Here is a 20,845-nt window from a genome sequence, read left to right as displayed (position 1 = left end):
ATTATTTTTTCTTTGATTACCTATCATCTCGAGCACTGAGAAATTTCTAACTCTTTTCTTGCGAATATTATTATAAAATAGGGCAAGGATAAGTAAATATGTGTAGGTTTTCTTTTACACAAAAAATACATTGATATACATTTACACAATGACAGTACAGGAGATCATACAGTAATCACATATATATATATATATATATATATATTTGGGCCATTAACAATTGTATTCGACTGCGTTTCGAGTATGTCCATACTTTTCATGAGCAATATGATTATATTCGTCGTTACTCAGCGATGGATTAATAACCATGATCGTTATGGCATCACTGGGTTGCAGAGAGGTGTTCGCGTTACGCTTGATTTTCGGCGAACATCTTGTTGGGATCTCTGTTGACATTTCTGAAACATTCGTGTACAATGGATATATCTCAAAGCGCTCGCCTGTTCATTCAATTATTTACACTGCAAAGTTTAATGAGCAAAGAGTTTCATAGGAAATAGTCTCACTCTGTGCAGCCAATTCTCTTTGAAAGGATGATTATTTAATGTAAAAAAAGAATTTCTCGAGACATAATTTCATAATGCTGGATACACGTTTTTATTTAAAGTTTATTTAATTTTTATTTAAAGTACACATTTTTATTTAGAGCACGTAAATCCAAAGAAAATAAAATAGTTTACTTCTATTTTCCTGATAGTGAGACATATATTTAAACTACGCTTATCACTTTGGGGGGAAGCGCGATATTTTCTATAGAAATATTTTATATACCGCACTCTCAGTGACTTTTTTAATTTCGAAAGTCGAAGCGAAATCGCGTAATGCTCCAATTTTCAGCGACAAGTAAGGAGAGTTGTCACAAGTGAATATTGATACGTAAGTTTTGGCAGATTATTGATTTATGATGGCACGTGTCGCGAGATATGCGAGAGAGATGTCACATGTTTCTTTTCTCTTCTCGCGCTTCGAAATTTTTAACTTTAGTTCTTTTTAGTTCTTTCGGAAATGGAGATGAGAAATGTATAATGTATCGCTCACCTGGCCTCTCTATCTGACTCACAATCGGCGATGTATCTGGAAACTGGACGTGTTTCCCCGATGCTTGATTTCCAGTAGGACTTTTCTCCGATAACAGAAAATTGTGACTCGTTGTGGGCTTCTGAATAGATGTTGCTTCGTTACTAGTTATTACTCTTCGTGAACTTGGACACGATGTGGTGGCGGTAGTCGTAGTCGTCGGTTGATATCTCACTGCTGGAACCTTCAAAAGTTATTACATGAGACGTAAATATGTATTGCATGGTGAAAAAAAGTGTTGTTTATATAGCAATGTATTTTTTTATTTAGCAATTTGGCAAAGCAACGATAGAGAGACTCCAAGATTATAGTCAGTACGTTAGATTTTTATGAAAACTGCCAAGAGTATGGGAAATTTTTGTTTCTATGGCGATAATAATTTGTATAAAGAAAGAATTCAATGCCACACGTTTTTTAAACATAAAAGAAAGACTAAAAATATAACGCAATTTGTCAGACAATCGATTCCCTTGGAATATTGATTATGAGATAACTATGACGTAACAGTTGCTATATGGATGTCTCCTTCATTGCTTCCTCAGCTTTTTGGAAGTATTAAATCATGTCTTTCTCAGCTAGACTTCGGCTAGCGTTATTTCTTAATTTGGTTTCTTTATATCTATCGAGCTATCCGTTAATATGGGGACCTACAAATGTCTGCACGATTAATTCGGGACTCGTCTTACAATTAGATTTATCGTTTGCGAATTACCTCAGCATATGGACCCAATAGTTACGTCTTAGTTATACAAAATGTTTGCAAATAAAGCAATACGAATTAATAAATAGTTTTATTTAACTTTTCTTTTATTCCATTGTTCTTCCCTTTTTCTCTGCATAATTTTCAAAATACTGACCTCGATTTCGCAGTAGTAGTTGTCCGCAGCGGTACCGCGACCTGCTGAATATTCTTGGTACTGCGAGATGACACATAATAATGAGTATATCTGTAATAAGATTATTTGTACTCAGTCGCGCGCGAAAGAGATTTTGTGCAATGCATAAATGCTTGAATTTTGCCAACAGCGATATTTAGTTGGCTCAAGTTGATTTAACCCTTTGTAACTCATGTTATCAAAAATAAAAAATATGACAACTATTTTAAATTGATTTACAACAGATAAATTCATGATTTAGAATGTTGATGGAGACTTTGCCGGTTTGTAACAGTATTGTTACCAGGAGTTACAAAGGATTAATAATTCTTTGTTTTTTACTTATTATCTTACAGAAAATTTACACTTTCCACATTAACGTATACAAATATTTGTAAAGATTGAAAATCATACACAACATTATATAATAGTAATATTTTTAAACGAGTTTATTAGTTTTCGATGATTTCAGCTGTGACAAACCAATCAGGATTAATCAAATGTACTCACGTTTAAACAAAGTATAAAGAAATCGAACAAGTAGAGCATAGGGTTCAGTGGATTATAGTTAGGCTGTAACAAACCAATTTTGCAGAAATTATATATATATAAATAAACGCAATAAAAAAATTCCATAAAGAAAGGGGCATAAGTATACGCTTGTCTTTAGCTAAATGCATTTTCTAATTGTGATTTATTTTAAAGTACTACTAAATTTAATTTTATTATTTCTCTTGTAAGGAACAGCGGTGAAATATAGTTACGAGCCTTTCATGCGGCCGCTATTCATAAATTCCAAACGTTGCAAAACGACAGAGGAACACAAAGAAAACAAAGATATAAGAAACATATTTTACGCATTACAAAAACTTTTAAAGAGCAATTTATTGTAATTACAAACTTCGTAAAACATGGTATTGGAGTAATTATAAATTCAATATAGATGCAGTTTAAATATATGTATAAACCAGATATTGATTTTTAAAAAATTATACGCTCGAGGAGAGTTTATATTTCCATGTATTTTTGGTTTCAAAATTACGCCTCTTTTTTATCAAACTTTAAATTAATTCTTACTTTTGGTTTTTTTTACACGAAAGATTAACTTGCTAAATGATATATCGTGGAATATTAGTTTCGTATCACTTATTTGGTCCGGCGATCATCGGATCATTATAAGTATCAAATATTTAAGACAGTTTGTAGGGGTGGAACAGTTTGTAAGGAACACAAGTTATTTTTATTATGTTCCTCACATCACATAATCACAAGAGATCAATTATGATTACGCGAGAATGTATTTAGATGTGTAAGAAAATATAATTTGAACTCACCATGACGGCGAACAGATATGAGCAATACGTTGTATGAATATTGATGCACACGATAACAGCGAAGATCCATGGAATTAGCAACATCTTGTGATCCTGAAAATAGTTACTTATATTAGAAGAAGCAGCTCGTAAAAGAGTTTATGTATATGCGGAGAAGTAATTTTTTGATTAATTTCTTAATACAAAACTTTATGTGGAAACATATCTAATATCATCATAGACGCGTAAAAAACTTTTTTTTATGAACGTTTATACTATGCTATCAACGAAGCGCGGGGTGTACTAATGGGGATTCTGTAATATAAAACGCAATGTGGAGCGCCACAATATGCGCAAAATGTTCTCACCACGTTATCGGTGTCTCTCGTTATTAATATTCATGCGTATACTTTACATGTTATGTTCCTTTCACTATAGTTTATTTTGTTGATATTCATCATAGTATCGAGCAAATTATACTCAGAATAATTATACGGTAATTATCGCGCCGAAATTATGCCCTACCTTGTATAAGCCGTACAAAAGAAGGAGGCTGCACAGCATGCCGCAGCTGGAGTAGATAATCTGCATTCCGCCGAAGTAAATCGACGCTGAAGCAATGTAAACAATATAGCGTTTAAGCGAAGACGACTACTTAAATAATGTAGGCAATTCCGCGCGGGGATCAGAAACGTTGTTTCAATCAAGACACGAGAAACTTTACGGAACGAAAGAATTAGATATCGTTAACTCACTATAATATAATATACCATCATACTTGCTATTTACTATCTACTTACCCGGTAATAAGATTTTTTCCAGAAAGTTGGACGGAACCGGTAGGACAACGTCTCCCTTTAGGTAATCTTGGTAATAATCAATCTGCTCCGAAAACAGGGTGCCGGTAGTCAACGTTAACACCGCGAAGTATATCTAGAGTGTGGGAGAGAACTGGGGGTGTTATTAATTTATATTTATAAAACACGATGTGTTAACGCGATAGAGAACAACCGAGAGGCGCAAAATCTTCGGGGCGTGAAAACATTCGTGGAAGTTTTACGTAACAAACTTTACATTGCACGCCAATGCTGTCTATTGAATATGTATTATCGAATATGTAGATTAAATTTATTTCAATAAAATTGTTAATCAAGATTGATTTATTAATGACATTACTTAAATAAATATAACTAAACTTTAACAGGAAATATCTCTGTATTATTATTGTTTCACTGTTAAATTCGTAGTGTCGAATTATACTCAATTTGAATCATTTTTACCATTTCTACAGGTCGCCACTGCTCTTACTATTGAGTATATATATATATATATATATATTGATATCGTTAATAAAAATAACAAAATGTTATTGGACTCAAGCTAGTGGTTTCAATTTCATCTTTTAATATTTAACGTCCGACGGAATCGTGCTTGAGGACGATTTTCGAGCCGGGATTTCTCCGGGACGGGACGAAAAAACCTCGAATGAGTTTTTTTTCGTCGAACGCAGCGCGTAAACAAGCTCTTGGCGCGCGAAATTCCTGGAAGCCGGTGTCCGCGCGAGCGAATCGCCAATCGCGCTGCACTTCAGGAGGGTGCGAGCGGGGCGCGCTCCCGGCGCGGCAGTCCGTTCGGCCGCCCGCGCCCGCAGTCGCGTCGGATCGCGATCGATCGCGATCGCTCCCCGCGTTTCTCGTCGTTGTTCACCCGGTTTACCCTCCCGCGACGTGTTTCGCGGCCGGATCTTGTAACGGTTAATCGCCCCGGCGCGGGTCCGTGAACGAACGCGACCGACACGTCGTTCGATACGCTCATCGCTCGAGTAACCGAGCCGTCGGCGTCGGGTCCGAGCGAATCGCCATTGTTACGCTTCATTACTCCTATTTTATCGCGCTCGCGCGTCGACGGTGAATCCCGCGTATTTGACGTACGAACGTCGAGAGTGCCGAGTTCAGCGAAGGGTAATCGTCTCGGGTGCGTTAATCAACGCGGTAATCAAGTGTAATTAGTGAGTGTCGGCAGAGATTCGTTGACTAACGAGACGACCCCCGTCGGATCGTGTAGACGCCGCGCCGTGAAGTTGGTCGGAGTCGGAGTTGGAGTCCGTCGGAGTCGGTCGGAGTTTGTGTGCCCCGTGTCGCGAGAGCGAGGCTCGAGTATCGACGGGGACTGACAGGGATCATATTGAGGGATCGCCGAGAAGGATTACGAAGAATTACGAGGTTGGTCACTTAGTCGGCGTCCACCATGTTCGCCGTAATCGCGTGATTTTTCTTGAATTTTCCGTCGGCGAATCAACGCGGCGCGAGAGCGTAACACATTACGGAAGTGTCGCGCGCGAGGATCACCGTCGGCGTGATTTCGTCGAGTTTTTTTTTTTTTTAACGTTTAGGCACGCGACGATCCCCAGGCTTGCCGACGATAAATAATAAAAACGACGCGACGTTCGCAATGTATAATAAAGAATCTCTTCCTTATAGCTGTACTATGCTGGACTTTCCGCACTTGGCAAACAGGTAGATACTAGATAATAATTAGACGTCCAGGAGAAAAAGAGGAAAAACAACGAATATGAGATTTAGCTATGAAAAAAAGATTGAATATTTCATTGACTTATTTAAAGGGACACACCTACCTGGAAGCGTTAAGAAAATATGCATTTCTGAGATTTTTTGTGGAAAAAAATTGTAAACTTTATTTAATGAATATTTTCTTATTTACAAAAATTCTTACTCTTTCTAAAAAAATGTTTTTTTTTTAGAATTACCTAAAATCGAAAAGGAGATGATTTTTAGAAAATATATCTAGTCCTCGATCTAGTCTTTATCATATATATATATATATATAATATTTTTTTCTTCTACTTACTTTTTACTTTAGAGATGAGTATTTTAGAAATACGAGCCAAAAAGCGTTACTTAAAATTTTGATGTCATTTTGTTAAAAGTTAACTTTTTAAAAACTTATGATAAAGATTAAAGACATTTATAAAACTTACTTTATAAAAACTGTCTTCTTTTTGATTTTTGGTAATTCAGCTGCATACATAGTACTGGTCACCGTAAAACGCCTTTAAAAAAAAGTTTTTACGGAAGATTGACTATACATCTTTTATATTTTTCATTATTTTTCGAACATAAAATATTTATTTTTATCCACGGCTTCCATATCAATTCTGTCCAAGTAGTCGAGGTAAATCGCGATACTCACCAATGTGTAAATGGCACAGGCGTAGCTGCCTTTGCGTACGGGTACGGACTGCCAACAGCAACAGGACTGCATGATAGCCATTGCTGCGAGCACATGGATATTCTTTGCGAAATTCGGTAACGGCGACTGTCCGATCCTTCGTCGCGGTTCGAGACGCGAAAATTCTTTTTCAGCGAAATTCTAACGGGTGTAGTTTCTTACGTTGCGGTCGATCGAAAATCGTAAACGGGGAGCATCATCGCGCCGCGGAAGACTTGGATACGAAATCGAGGTAGGAAGGACGACGAAATCGCGCGAGAACGGCTCGCCGACTGTCGGTGCGCGTTTCTCTCTTCCGAAATTCCCTCCTCCCAAGTTATCTCGCTGTGCAAAAAGCCACCGGCGCGGCGGTGACGCCTGCGCAATTGTCATGTAATATCTCATCGCCTATGTGTGTGCGTGCGTGTACATGTTTTCTTATATATATGTAATATATAAGTCGCTGACGGCTAAAATCTTTTGAAGATTTTTCATTGTCACAAGAATGATCTTTATACATAATATATGTGAAGAATACGTAAAGGCCATTGGAGGGTCTCCCCTAATTAGGAGTTCTACTCCTGCAATGTTGAAGTGAGATTTCTTATTCGGGATACATGGGCGGGATGTTTTTTCTCCTGATTATAGGAAAACTTTTTTGCACCACAAGGTTTCTCCTCGTTTTTCTGCCAAGGGCGATCCAAGATTTTTATAATTATTTTAATTAGTATCGCCGTGTCAATTTTATTTAATATCTACAGGATGCGTGTATTGTTGTAAGCCACAATTGTTTTATTCTTCACAAAGGAAAAAGTAAATAAAAGAGGGATTTGTTTTAAAATTATTTTAAAAAGCAGGATCGCTTGGTGACGCCATCCGGATACACGTGCTAATATACATGTATTTTTAATCATGCTTTAAACACGATTTTCACGATTAACGCGCATTACAGAAGTGAAACAATATTTAAAATTTTCTACATTATTACAAAGTCTATAACAATTGTCAGAAGTTTTGATTTTGCCGAATTAAAATAACTTCGTTGAAATGATTCGTTGATCAGGATTAAGCAAAGGGGAAGATCTAAAAGAGATCTGTGTTTTGATCTTGCATTTATTGGCCGCGTTCAGCAGACACAACTGTTGAGTTCGTCTTATCAACACTCTGCGTTGATTGATTGGTTCTAAAAGTAAGAGCCAATCACGTTCGACTGCTACTGAGCGGCTTGGTCTGCTGAACGCGCCCATTGTCTCTTTATCAAACTGAAATTATATGTTGATTAAGAGTGATATATTTCATCATGAATACAATCATTTATTTATAATTGTTTCATGCAAAAATACGTTACATATCAATTATTTTAATTATAAGATTTATCATGTGATGAATTATACTTCGTACATTTTTAGAATAGCGAATTACAACTCGTTAAACACACATTATAATTATATATTTATATGTAGGAATCATAGAAAGGAGAGATATATGAGTCCTGACATTATAGTTTCGAGAATATCATAGTGTGCATTACAAGGCACTCCATTCAATAGATTTGATTTATTGCAATTGTAATGAACAGGATTCATATACTTATTAACGATTAAATAGCAAGGAGTATTTAATATCTAAAAATAATAGACCTATTTACTGTCCGTTCGTGCGGTAGACTCGAGCGCCAAAAATATCAAAGGAACGCCAAAAGCGGCGCGCAAGTGCGACATCTTTTTATTTTTTCAATTAAAATTTGTGATGTGGGGTGAAAGAAAACCGCGAAGTCAAGTGAGGAGAAAATAATGGAATATCAATAAGGGGGCGGCGTGACGACGCGGACCAAGGAAAGTTATTATATATTTATTTATTATATAGCGCGTGTTTCACGATTCAGAATTATAGTGTTGGCACTGTGTAAATAACAGCGCCGTGGTTCGGTGACGTCGGGAATACCATATCTTCGAGTTCCGCTCGGTCCTTTGTGCTGTTTTGACAAAGATACTCTCGGAGATCTTCCACGAATTGCTGAACTCTGTTTTTATCGACGAGAGCCACGATACAGCCGCCCCAACTGCAATACGGAAATTTCACTTTCATTATGGAGCATAAAAGTGACATAACAATAATGTGTGTGTGTGTGTTGTGAAATTAATACAAAATAAAATAATATTGAGTAAATTATTAAATATATAATATCCGATAAATTTCCCTCGTTACAAAAAGCATCTGGCACAGCAGAGAATTCAATCTAGATGTAATTTACACTTTCTTGCCGCGTACATATTATTATAGCGTTTTAGCTCGGTGTAATAATATACTTGCCCTGCTCCTGTGAGTCGAGCGCCAAATGCACCGCAAAGCATGGCCCTTTCGACGAGCGCATCCACACTAGGATGGCTGCACTCGTACAATTTATGGAGACTGGTGTGGCTCTCCGACATCAGGTTGCCTAGTTGTTGAAGCGTCTTGTCTCCTATATAATCTCTATAACAAGGGTTTTCCTTGTTTATACGGCAGAACGCGCGTACTCTACCGGCCTCTGTGGTATAAAAGCAGTGGTGCCGTTAATCGAGGCGAGTTTACTGGCCATCGCGCTTTTCAACATGGTAAATGATTTAATGTAACATTTAACAGGTATTTGCAGAGTGTTTAATGTGACGCTAATTGATTCGACGTTAATTAATACGTGCGTAGAATTTGTTGTTGGAAAAGGGACAGCTATAAGTAAATGGTAGAAAAATGAATATAAATTTTAAATGTTTCATGACCAGATTATTTTTTTGTACGATTAAGTTTCTGCGGCATTTAAGTTTAGGATTCATATCGGTGTTCAAATCGTGTAGAAGTCGCAATTGACATATGTCCGGCAAGATCATTCATATAGAACAATGTATATGATTGATTATTATCGGTGCAGTGTCGTGCACAAAATCAGGAGGTACTTCGGAGATTCGATCTGTAACTTTTCACGTTATTTTTACGCCGTTGATGGTATAGTATTGACAGATAAGATGGAAAATATTTAAAGACGAACAAAGTTGAACTTCTAACTTTTTTAACAGTACACCTTCGAACGTTTTTTTTTTCTTAATGAGCGTGAAGTTCGCGGGAAAATGTAACGTGATCTTTGTTCGCGCGGAAAGAATAAAGACTATATTGGAATATAAAAATAAGGAAGAGTTTAAGCTCTTTTGATTTATCGGATTTAAAATCGCGTTTTGTGATTTACTAGCGCATGAAAATTGATGCTTTTACCTTGATAAACGTGCAGAGCCCGCTGTTGCAACTTGAACGTTTGCGAGATATTAAAGGAACTGACGAGAGGCGTTTTTTTCTTCAATTGTTCGTAATCCATACCGAGGCTCTCACAGATCTACGAGAAAAATATACCATCGATAATGGTCCTTTGATTCATCGTTAACGACAAGACATTCGCTCGACATCAATTCATTTAACACGATTGAATAATTCATGCAAAATATTTTTTATCCTCTTCATTATTCTTTGTAGCGCAATTTATGAAATTTTTTGGCGCGCTTCTTTAATGATCTTTACTAAGATCTATGCTCCCCCTTGAGAACTGTACAGAAGAAAAAAAACTCTTTATTTATTGCGTAACAATATTGTGTACCTCATCAAGAGTATACGGTTCTTCGTGCAGTTCTGTCATTACTACAGTAACCATCTCGTCCAAGTCTAAGCGGAGTATCTCCTGAATTGCCATTAAACTTTGAACACTTTCCCAATATTCACTCCAGTCTATATTGGAATCCATATTGGGATCCATATTGGAATCCATACTGGAATCCATATTGGGATCCTTATTGGAACGATATACAAGACCCTTGAATATTTCTTTCATATTTCTTTTCTTGGCTATCATCTAAACACAAATGAGAGATTTTACTCATTATCAATTGGGGAAAGGGAGATCGCAATGTGAGAGTGATGAATAATTAATTGCATATTTTCGTGAAACTTTTATTTCTCCTTTTACATTATTATGTCCTTAAATGAAGAATATTTTTAGAAAGAAAGGAAAAGCGAAGGAAATAGAATTAAGGAAGCTAAGAGTTAGAAAATGTTCTAATTAAATGCGCATCGATCAATGTCTATCGAAGAGCAACGAGAATTATGGAAGCTAAGAGTTAGAAAATGTTCTAAATAAATGCGCATCGATCAATGTTTATCGAAGAGCAACGAGCGCGAAATGTATAATCGGGTAAGGAGTCTGTTTCTTTGAATAATTTTTTGCGCTTATTTTTTTATGGATATTTAAAGAACTTCGCGACATTTGAATCGAGAAGGTAAATTATATCGGGTCATATAGGGAGCTTTCCAGCAAGCGACACAAGTCGACACAAGTATCGTTTTATCTTTGTTACTCATTACCAAAAAAGAAAGATAGAACGATGCTCGTGTCGACTTGTGTCGCTTGCTGGAAAGCTCCCATAATCACGTTATATTCTAAATTGACATTTGGAAATATATAATAATAGTGGCAACGAAAATTCCTTTCCTTGGGAAATGCGGCATTAATATATACATACATAAAAATATAAATACCTGTGCGGCTAATCGACATTCCGCAACTCTGAGATTGTAGTCGGCGGTCGAGGCTTTGTTGTGATACGCTTGACTATGCGCTATTACGAACACTGCGGATTCTGTCAATGTTACGTCAGTTGCGCGTAGGGGTTCATCCGAGGGAAACTCTATCAACTTGGCCTTACCTTTACAAACAGAAAATATCGCGAAAAAATGAGACATTTTAACACTTAATGAGTGCTTTTTAACACGATTCTCGCGATCAAACAGTTCTGGCGAATTACTTTAATTAAATAGATTAATTTATGAGATCTTCTTTTTAGATCTAATTTTTAAAAATACGTTTTATAAAATTTTGTAACGGCTAATTTGTGATTTACAATACGTAATGTACGATCAATAAAAGTCAAGATTACCTGCTTTCGCAAGAAAAGCGATGGCCTGATCCATTCCGCCACCTTGAGTGCCGATGTGTCTTTCTGCTCGAGCACTAAGAGTCGCTAATTCACGCTTTGACAATTGACGCCGCAATACAAAGAACTTGAATAATAATATTTTTTATAATAACGATTATAATTTATATTGATAATTTATAAAAAAGATAATAATGCATATTCATGATCTGAATAAAATAACAAAGAGTTTGCGGAGAACAAACTTAAAATGAAAACTGTCAAAATCTGGACATAAGATTTATATAGAAAGCTGAGAGGTATATACATAAGATAATGACGCACGAAGAACAATACAAAAAATTAAACTATCTCAAAGATTCACAGTGGCTATGTCGCCTTTAATATCTATTCGAGTAAACACGAAAAACGTCGTCATCGTCAAAGGAAATAGGATCTATATCCGAGTGCGCGGAGGAATTAACAGAAGAATGTTATACGAAGCAGTGATCGGTAATTTGATTCACTCGGCTAAACACAATACCTCTCAACACTTAATACTTGACATCGACAAATACGATATCGTTTCTACGTTTGTAGTAGATCTGCTGGAGAAAAGTTTAATTGGAGAATTTTATATGAAAGAATTGTCGGGGTAACTTTGCATCAAAGTGAGAAACATCTCTAGAGCCAATTAATGTGTAAAAAAGTAATTTGCAAACTTTAGCTTTGACATTTGCGCGCAGCACACTGTTAATTATTTTTTTAAAGCAAACTTTAGCTTTGACACGCTTATGACATTATTTTCGTAATATGGGGCAGAAAGTATAATATTTAACATCTTGCGCATAAGATGAATAATTAAAGCGCTCACCTGACTAGCATGTATGACCGAAAGGAGCGCGGCCGAGACCAGCGCGCTAGAACTGGAAAGGCCAGAATTAGGGGGAATGTTTCCCCATACCGCAGCCAGAATTCCCGTTGGAACAGATCTCGCTGGGATTACCTCCAGTGCTCCTTTCACACCACACAGAAAATATTTGTACCACGCTGACCCGCTCTCGCTATCACTAATACAAGATCTGAAATGCGCGATTGTGCTACGTTTATAGACATTTAACCCTCAGCATTAAGAAAGACTATTACAGTATTTATTAAATATTTTATTCGGATATTTAGCCTTTTTTCCCTCTTGTCGGGTTATTATGTAAAAATTAACGCGTATACATATAATATGAAAAATCGGAATATCGATTTATACCGGGAGTAAAAAAAGCGCGGAGGTAATTTAATCCAAACGACAGCCAGGTTATACGAGGACACGATGTCATCTTCTTATCTTATATTACGTAACACGGATCCGTTGGTCATCTTTTATATATTTTTATCCGGTTTTCACATCGTGAAATAACAATTTTGCTTTTCATTCAAATTAATTTAATCGCGAGATGGAAAGGGATTTTATCTCAACTAATATGAACGCACGTACGCTGTAAAGATAAATTGCACATAATTCTATAGCTTCAGCGTCATAATCCAAGATGGTCGCGGTAAGGGATTAGCAGGCTTAAATTGTTAAGGGGACTATAAGTGCCTATATGTATAAGTGCATAAGACCACAACTGCGAGCACGACAACGCGTTGCGGAGGAAATGTTACATGTCACGTGCGGTATACTGCGTTGTATATTAGACACGTTGTGTATCGCAAGATCTTAGTAATCTCAGGAAAGTTTCTTTAAATGTGTCGCTTAGTTTTTACGAACTATTATAAAGTTAATTAACAAGTCTTCAAACTTGTACTCTAAACTATTGACTATAATATTGTTCTCTGAACAAACTTGTTAGACTCTTATCAAATTGTACTCACTCCACGTTCTCAAAACTGCATCGGAAATCCTTGTATTTAGGATCTACGTTGGTGAGATGAATCTCATTATCTTTCGATGTCGCAACCGCGATAAGGATATTTTGTTCAATGGCCATTGGAAGGACGGCATACCCGCAGTAATCGATGTGCTCGCCTATCAGATTCACCCTGTAACAAAACAGAAATATTCGTAAATGTATTTATCGTTACTATAAAGCAGTTTACAAAATCTTTAGAAGCTAGTTATAAAATTTAAATGCTGCGTTTCAAAAATGAAGATATAAATTTAATTGCATGACAATTATAGTATCCGTATTAGATTATGCGTAATACATTGTGTAATTAATTTTATATTAAGTATTTGGTAGAGCTTATAAGAAAAGATAATTTATTATCAAAAAGAAATTTATACCTTCCTGGTACTCGAACGAAGAAGGATGGCTCCACATTGTATTTGGAGGTAAAATGAGCGGCTAAGGTCTTTAATCGCGGTAAAATATCGGCAGAGGGTGCCAAGATGGGCACATAGTCTTTGATGGAATCCCCGATATTCTCTTCTCTATCAACGATAGCAATATGGGACATTTCTAATAGCTACCTACGCAGAGACATAAGAATTAAGACTAATACTGCGAGATGCTTCGTCCAATTATCCCAAATGGAATAATTCGCATTCGCATTACACCTTTTTGAAAGTTCCATTATTATTTCCATCGCACAATTAGTTTAACGAAATTACGCCGTTACACGATGCGGTTGCATGATTAAATACCGTGTTTTGGTATTGACGGTAACTTTGTTAGTAATTAGGATACTGTTTCAAGTTAAGCTATACAGGAAATGCATTGAGTAGGAATATGCTTGCAGCGATATTGCTAGGTAATTTCTATTTAAATCTCTTATTCTCAATATAACTATACGATTATGTAACAAGAAATACCTTCAAAAGGCATTATATATAATTATATAGTAATATAATATTAATTTCTGTCTATATATATCTAATTAATTTAAAATGTGTAACACGTAACATGTAATATAGCTGAATATGTAGTAATATATTAAATATATGGAAATTGTGCGGTTGACAATTTTTATTAGAAGGCGAGATGAGAATGTTTCCACGAAAATAATTGATAACTGCCCTCGGTCGTGCTATCATACTGCGGTGACCTTTTTACAAGATAAAAGCAAACATATATTAATAAACAATAAAGTATATAATAAATTCCTCGCGATTAAATTTCATTACCGTGTGAAGCCTCTAATTCTCGCGGCTCACTGCGGTGCTTTTATTCAAACGTTTATTATTGAGATCGCAGAGTACAAGCTCGCCCTTTAATTCTGGCATTTGTTGGAAATGACGTTTAATATGTACACACGGCGAAGTGGCTCGCAACACGAACCGTATAACAAATCTGCTTTACATCGTGAAATTATTGACGAGTTAATGCGGCATTATATAAGCTGAATAAGATTTACGGAGCCACTAATGCATAACGGCAGAATTGCATTTGTGCCGGAAATCGAATGGTCAATGCTGCAACATACTGACCTAACATAACGTTTTACCTTTACGAGTTTCTTTCGTTGAAGATATTTCCTTCGTGCTATTTCCTGAGATATTGCAAGCACAATAAAAACTTCCATACGTTACAATAAACAGACCTTATTTGCAGTTTGCATATTATCCAGCTTATAAGCTTTAATACTCGTTTCTTTTATCAAATGATAAGATATACAAATGATAATGTTATCAATATGGTCGAGTGTTACATGGTACTTCAAAGTGTATATCAATCATTATTAAATTGATACTTTAGATTCGGATAGTTTACGTTATGCACGTTATACAAAAAAACTCGGCCATCCAGTAATTTATTAATAAAGAGTAACTCTGTCGAGCTCAAATATTATTCTCTCTCTTTTTCTCCCGACTGCTGCCAACCTTCGGTTGGCGAAGACGAGGGAGTATGCGTTTCACTGGGGCCGAACCTTTGTTACCTTAGTTCTCGATAACTACAACATACTATGATATGTGCTTCCGTATATAAGTTTCTTATTGATCAAGCAAGGTTTATAGCTTATAATTATCATTATTCTGATTTAGTATATCAGAATTTAGTATGATAATTTAAACTGCCGACTGGTTCGCGGTTTTAATATATGTTTTTAAAGACATGTAAGGAATCGATATTGCCGTAAATGTTAATTAATTCATAATCGATAATTATATAATTACCAATACAGATGGTTAGTGTGATCAATTTTATCAAAATAATCATCTTTACTGGTAATTTTATATAATTGCCAGAAAAACGACTAACTTGCATTTATTACATTTGTCAATTGGATACTGGAGATTATTCATAATTATCAGTAAACGTGATAAATTAAATGAAAATAACAAGAATTTATTAAATTTATCAAAATTATTGGTAATTATTGCATAATTGCCAAATTAGTTAAATTTATGATAACAGATATATGATATACAGATTATCTCCGATGTTTTCTGTATTTTATCTATGATTCCTTTGTATCTTATCTATGATCTTTAATTTTGGCTTTCCGTTAATAAAAATACGAAAACATCAACAATTTACTTACGAGTTATAAATAACTAGAAACCAAGTGTTCAAATAATTCAATATGTTGACCAAAAAGAGCACCGGCTAGATATGTTTTAGTACACAAGCGTATCGAATATCTTTTTTTTTAATTTTCAAACATCGATACCAATCGGTGCTATTGTTACCTTGTGACTCTTGTTACATAATAATACAGATATTCAACAGAACATCTGCTGCTCATTGCGCAATCGTTTATCTAATTTTTATGCATAAGAGAAAGTTGAGCGATGCGACCGCAGGTATTGTGAAAGACTTCCTCCGGTAAAAATAATCATTTTAAAGTTGATCTCTCTCTCTCTCTCTCTCTCTCTCTCTCTCTCTCTCTCTCTCTCTCTTTCTATCTATTTCTACTGCTCTCTTTCTCTCTTTCTACTGCTTTGAAAAATCGAAGACACAAATAAAATAGAAATAATTTTTTCATTTACTTATGCGATGCGGGTAATCAGTTTCAATATTCTCTTTAAGTTTCAAGATTAAAAATAAAAATTTCAGCAGTCTCCGCTCGCTAAGAAATTATGACAACCGAACGTCGCGGCGTTCCGAACAAAACATCGGCCGGATATGTACGATCTTTATTTGATACATCGCACACACATTAGGTCGGTTTTTTTATAGTCGAACTAGCGTACACTCTCTTAAAGTAAAATATAGATATATTGTTTAAAGCTTGACGCAAGCGAGAAGGAAAGTTCTAGTTAGGTTTGGTGCAGTGATGAAAAGCAAAGCAAAAATTTCGCGGTACATGATACACATATGTACTTCGTAATAGCGCCGTGATACGGGCGACGCGAGCGCGCGAGCACACGGCTGTTTACGGGCGGGCGCCGGCTGTGCTGTTGTCAGCTGTTCGCTCTGAGCGAAACGCTCAGCCGTTCGCTAAAGCACGCAGAGAAGAAGGAACAACCGTACTACGTGGCGGCGGATTTTAATAAAACACCTCGGGATCCGGTAAACTTGGACAGAGCGACGTACCTCGTTCTGCGGGAGCTCGCAACGGGTCTACTGAATAACGCGACGCCTTATCGCTGTTGATTAACCTTATCAACACGTGATGCGTTTTTCCGGCGTACTCCGACTCGTGGACCGCGACGTGTTACTTATCGATCTGTCATTTTACGAGGTACAACACGCCGTCGAATGAGTCGCTGTTGCCGGGTGTACGGCTCGCCATACTGCCTACGATAGCACGTGGCGGGTTATTCGAACACGTTCTTAATGAAACGTGGATCACTAACGAGATGCGCTTTTAGCCTTTGAACACTAGCGTCGAAAATTTCTTAAAATTTGAACGGTTTTATTGCGATTACTTCTGAGCTCATCTGCACAGGTTTTAAACACTCAGGAACTTACTTGCAATCGTGGATTTGCAATAATATCCAGCTAACAGGATAATACCTCTTTTTAAATTACAACACATTAAAATACAACAATAAATATTATATACACGATAATACACATTTTTAGTTTTATCCAGAACTTCTTCCTTTTTTCTGTCATGAAATATTTTGATGTTCTTAATGCATGTAATATTTGAAAGATCTAAAGTGTCTTTTTTTTTTACAAAATAAATATTTTCCGCTAGAAAAGTGTATTATTTGTTTTTCAATACGTAATTTTTAGGCAAAGCATTTTGCATTATACAAATGGTTAAATCGTATGTTTCTACAGGAGTTATATTATCGATTAGAATAGTTCGCAATGGTACCAACAGTCAGTAGGATAACGCGTGGTATGGTATCACGGTCAATGATTTTTATCTTCAGTTGATTTTATTAGCTATTGTTATCAATAACACTGTTATTGAAGATAAGTCATTGAGTAAGATATTGGGACATATTCTGTGCAATCACTGGACAGTATTGCAGTAAATTTTGAGCAACAATATCTAACGTTTTTGTTCCATCGATAAGGTAGAAGTATCTAATATTCGCGCCTCTAGATAATCTTTTTGCTATTGTTTTGTAATAATTGTTTGTTTGAGGTTGCACAAAATTATAATTATCGATAAATATTGTATCAAGACTTAGATCTTGATAAAGGCAAAAACTGTCCGAGGGATGAATTGAGAATGACAAAGTATAATTTCAAATTTAAGTTTTAAATTTAAAGCACAAGAATGCTCGTTTATAATTTTCTTTCCCCTCTGAAAGAAACTAGACTTATTATACTTTTGAGAGTCATATTAAAAAATCCCATTTAACTGGATTCTTCCCTCTATTAGAGAGAATATATCTTGTAAGCATTCTCGATACGACTATCGTGAGCAAAGTACCGCAGTCCCAGGGAATTAGAAAACGCGTTTAAATCTCACTCGTGCAGCTCGCGCAATTTCGAAGAGAAAGGAGGAATACGTATTCCGGGAACGGCGCGGAAAACACAAAAGCGTTCCTTATATCATTCTCGGGATTAAATTGCGTTATCGGAGACGATGGTAGGCAGTCAGCACACCATAATGTATGTTGCCCTCGAGGCTGAGTCGAACACGATCAGCCCGGGTGAAATGAACCGTTCAGAGAGTACTTCCCTGAATTTTTATGCGATCTGCCGCGCGCAGCCAATCCGAATTACTCCGACTTTGTTGGCGACGCTCGTTGCGGACGGATTCGAAATCACGAGAGGCTTGTTAATTCGCCGCGCCGTTCTCGAGTATGTTCCAGAGCAAACGAATCTATTCTCGTATTTTTTTTTTACGAAAGAAAAACGTTCGGTTATATTCAAAATATATTGAATATATATGCAAATCGATGTTCGAATTTGGATACATATATATGACTGGTTAAATGCCAGAGATGCCTAAGTCGCGATTTTTTTTATATCCGCCATCAAGTCAGTCGTGTCAAATTAATTGCCTGGAAGTTGAACAAATCAAAAGTATTAAACATTCTGATTTTAATTTTTACCAAAGTGCAAACACGTACGAATCGTTACTCGTATCTTCACCATTTGAATATCTCTTATCGCTCGAAAGAGCACTGAATACCTAATACCGGAGCATTGGAGCTGCGAATGAGATCATACAGCATGATTGAAATGTACCTCCGTATAACGTTGCGGAGCGGTTTCCGTGTCGTTGAATCCGCAGCGCGAATCGCGAGTCGATTTCATTAGCGTCGCATTTGGCGTGCACCCGTCAAAATTGCAGCAGCAGCAGCAGCAGGCAGGCAGGCAGGCGGCGGGGGCTTAAGAGAAACTGCCATCGCCATCGTGCAGGCGGTGGTGAAAAGGGGAGTGGTTGGTGGTGAAATAGGAGCCGGCGGATGCTGGCTATGCTATGGTGGGAGAAACCGGGCCAGTAATCTCCGCTCACGGCTCCACTTCTGCGTAATTTATTACGACTTGCCGAGCATCCCGCAGGGTCGAATCCAACTTCGGATGGCGAGGCGCGCTTTCTCGCCAGCGTACCGGGGATTTATCGTAAAATACAAAATGAACCGTCGCGTCGGGCGGAACAGTATTATGAATCAGATACTCCTCGTCTCGAGGAATAAAAGGGCTCGGAAGTACTTAACGTAAAAGCTACCGCGTTGTGATATCTTCTCAAGTTTTTGCGTGAAAAATAATATTTCAAATATGTATCAAAATAATCGGGCAGAAAATATAGCATATTAAATTTCATTTTCACTTTTTGCAAATGTAAAACGCGAAGTTGTTTATAGCTTAAAAAAATGGTAGTATTATTTTATATAAAAATTTAGCTTTTTCAGTTTTATCGTGTGTCAATATATATTGTTACAAGCACTCGCAACGTCGAAGTCTTAAGTTATATTCCGAAATCGCGCTTTTACACGATCGTAAAACGTTTCGCATCCGTCCGGGCGCGATATAAAATTCCGCCGGGCTATATAAGAACCTCGACGCGGTGCCCACGGAGGGTGCATCCCTGGGTGAACCGTATAGCACGTATTATACGAGGGTGAGGGTGATCAACAATGGCGGCACGACCTCAGGAGGCTCCTCCGTTCTCCGTTCCCTGTTCCCGACGCCATTTTACGTTGATTACGATGCGGTTAGCTCCTTCCAGCCTCCCGCAACCCCTCGAGTTCCTCACTCCACTCTCGGACTGCCTTCCCTTCCCTCCACCCCGCCGCCCCTGCCGCGCTCAACCTCTCCGGCACCTCCTCGCCTAATTCTATTCTCCACCTCTCCTTCCGAGGCACTTACACACAATCGACTCGACCAACACAATCCATGCTTGCCGGTCACCGTACTTAACGTTGTGGTCCGTCCTGCGAGGTAAGAACAGCTCGGCAGCACGGATCAGCGACTGATCTATGAGTCTTTGTCATGTTTACCGAACCGCCGGCCGGACATCTCGGCTTAGTCTCTTTCGCCCGGCGATATATCGCGCGAGCATTCGTGCTGTGAGTGTCGAATGTTTATACGTAGCTCACGTAGAGAAAAAGGTAAAAGTGTGAAATATAAATTTCAAACAACGAGCTATAATTTTGACTTCGTCCAGATAATTATAGAAATTCTGTATGTATGGTAGAATGCCTTGGAAATTTCAGAAAGAAAACTAAAGTAATGCTTTCACAAATTCAGAGTCGATTTTTCCTCCTTTTGTCTGAAATAATACGATTATTATTACGATATAAAAATATGAGAACTCAAGGAGAAAAACGATTACGAAAAAAAGTCTAAAGATAAGTAATTTCTTGCTTCGTCGGCAAGTTCATTAGAGGCAACATAGCCGATTTGTTCGGTTCTTTTCTGGCGCATAAAAATTTGCCTTGCTAACGACGATCATAACAATATTCCACGTGACCTATGACTTTAATCCTATAATAGATTCGGCTTTTATGACGACCTATCTTGTAATGGATAAGTTGCCCCTTAGGAATACAAATTAGAAACGGCACTCAGGAAAATATGATGAAAGATATCTAGTAGATCAGAATCCGCAGCAGAAGCCTCGGATT

The 20,845-nt window shown here is 37.1% G+C and overlaps 2 protein-coding genes and 1 long non-coding RNA gene across 7 annotated transcripts in view; 1 reads left to right on the top strand and 2 right to left on the bottom strand.

The window, feature by feature from the left end:
• Nucleotides 1-33: 33 nt before the first annotated feature.
• Nucleotides 34-6,779, bottom strand: LOC139787412 (uncharacterized). Of its 2 annotated transcripts, XM_071726491.1 has the most exons (8): nt 6,476-6,779; nt 4,066-4,198; nt 3,791-3,876; nt 3,287-3,379; nt 2,463-2,525; nt 1,935-2,024; nt 1,039-1,261; nt 34-398 (listed from the first exon to the last, which is right to left on the bottom strand). In XM_071726491.1, exons 1-8 carry the CDS (start codon nt 6,554-6,556, stop codon nt 214-216), a joined length of 954 nt encoding a protein of 317 aa, XP_071582592.1. In that variant the 5' UTR covers nt 6,557-6,779; the 3' UTR covers nt 34-213. The 2 variants fall into 2 exon arrangements, with proteins under 2 accessions (XP_071582592.1, XP_071582602.1); XM_071726501.1 differs by lacking the exon at nt 2,463-2,525.
• Nucleotides 4,969-20,845, top strand: part of LOC139787437 (uncharacterized) — a 128,498-nt gene continuing 112,621 nt past the window's right edge. The window contains exon 1 of the long non-coding RNA XR_011722644.1: nt 4,969-5,487. This is a non-coding gene — a long non-coding RNA (uncharacterized lncRNA). The remainder of the gene's footprint in view (nt 5,488-20,845) is intronic.
• On the bottom strand, nt 7,787-17,030 carry Galk (N-acetylgalactosamine kinase). 4 transcript variants are annotated; one of them, XM_071726212.1, is made up of 10 exons: nt 16,899-17,030; nt 13,706-13,891; nt 13,294-13,461; nt 12,299-12,506; nt 11,449-11,572; nt 11,051-11,217; nt 10,116-10,367; nt 9,740-9,857; nt 8,807-9,023; nt 7,787-8,555 (listed from the first exon to the last, which is right to left on the bottom strand). In XM_071726212.1, exons 2-10 carry the CDS (start codon nt 13,876-13,878, stop codon nt 8,381-8,383), a joined length of 1,602 nt encoding a protein of 533 aa, XP_071582313.1. In that variant the 5' UTR covers nt 13,879-13,891; nt 16,899-17,030; the 3' UTR covers nt 7,787-8,380. The 4 variants fall into 4 exon arrangements, with proteins under 4 accessions (XP_071582313.1, XP_071582408.1, XP_071582363.1 ...); XM_071726307.1 differs by having other exon boundaries at nt 16,864-17,021; XM_071726262.1 differs by lacking the exon at nt 16,899-17,030 and adding an exon at nt 16,686-16,892.

This window comes from Temnothorax nylanderi, unplaced genomic scaffold (genome assembly GCF_030848795.1).
Source record: "Temnothorax nylanderi isolate EJ_2023f unplaced genomic scaffold, tnyl_v1.0 TNYL_tig0001_pilon, whole genome shotgun sequence".
Lineage (NCBI taxonomy): Eukaryota > Metazoa > Arthropoda > Insecta > Hymenoptera > Formicidae > Temnothorax > Temnothorax nylanderi.
The sequence above is the reverse complement of the archived record's forward strand: the minus strand, read 5'-3'. Positions and strand labels throughout refer to the sequence as shown.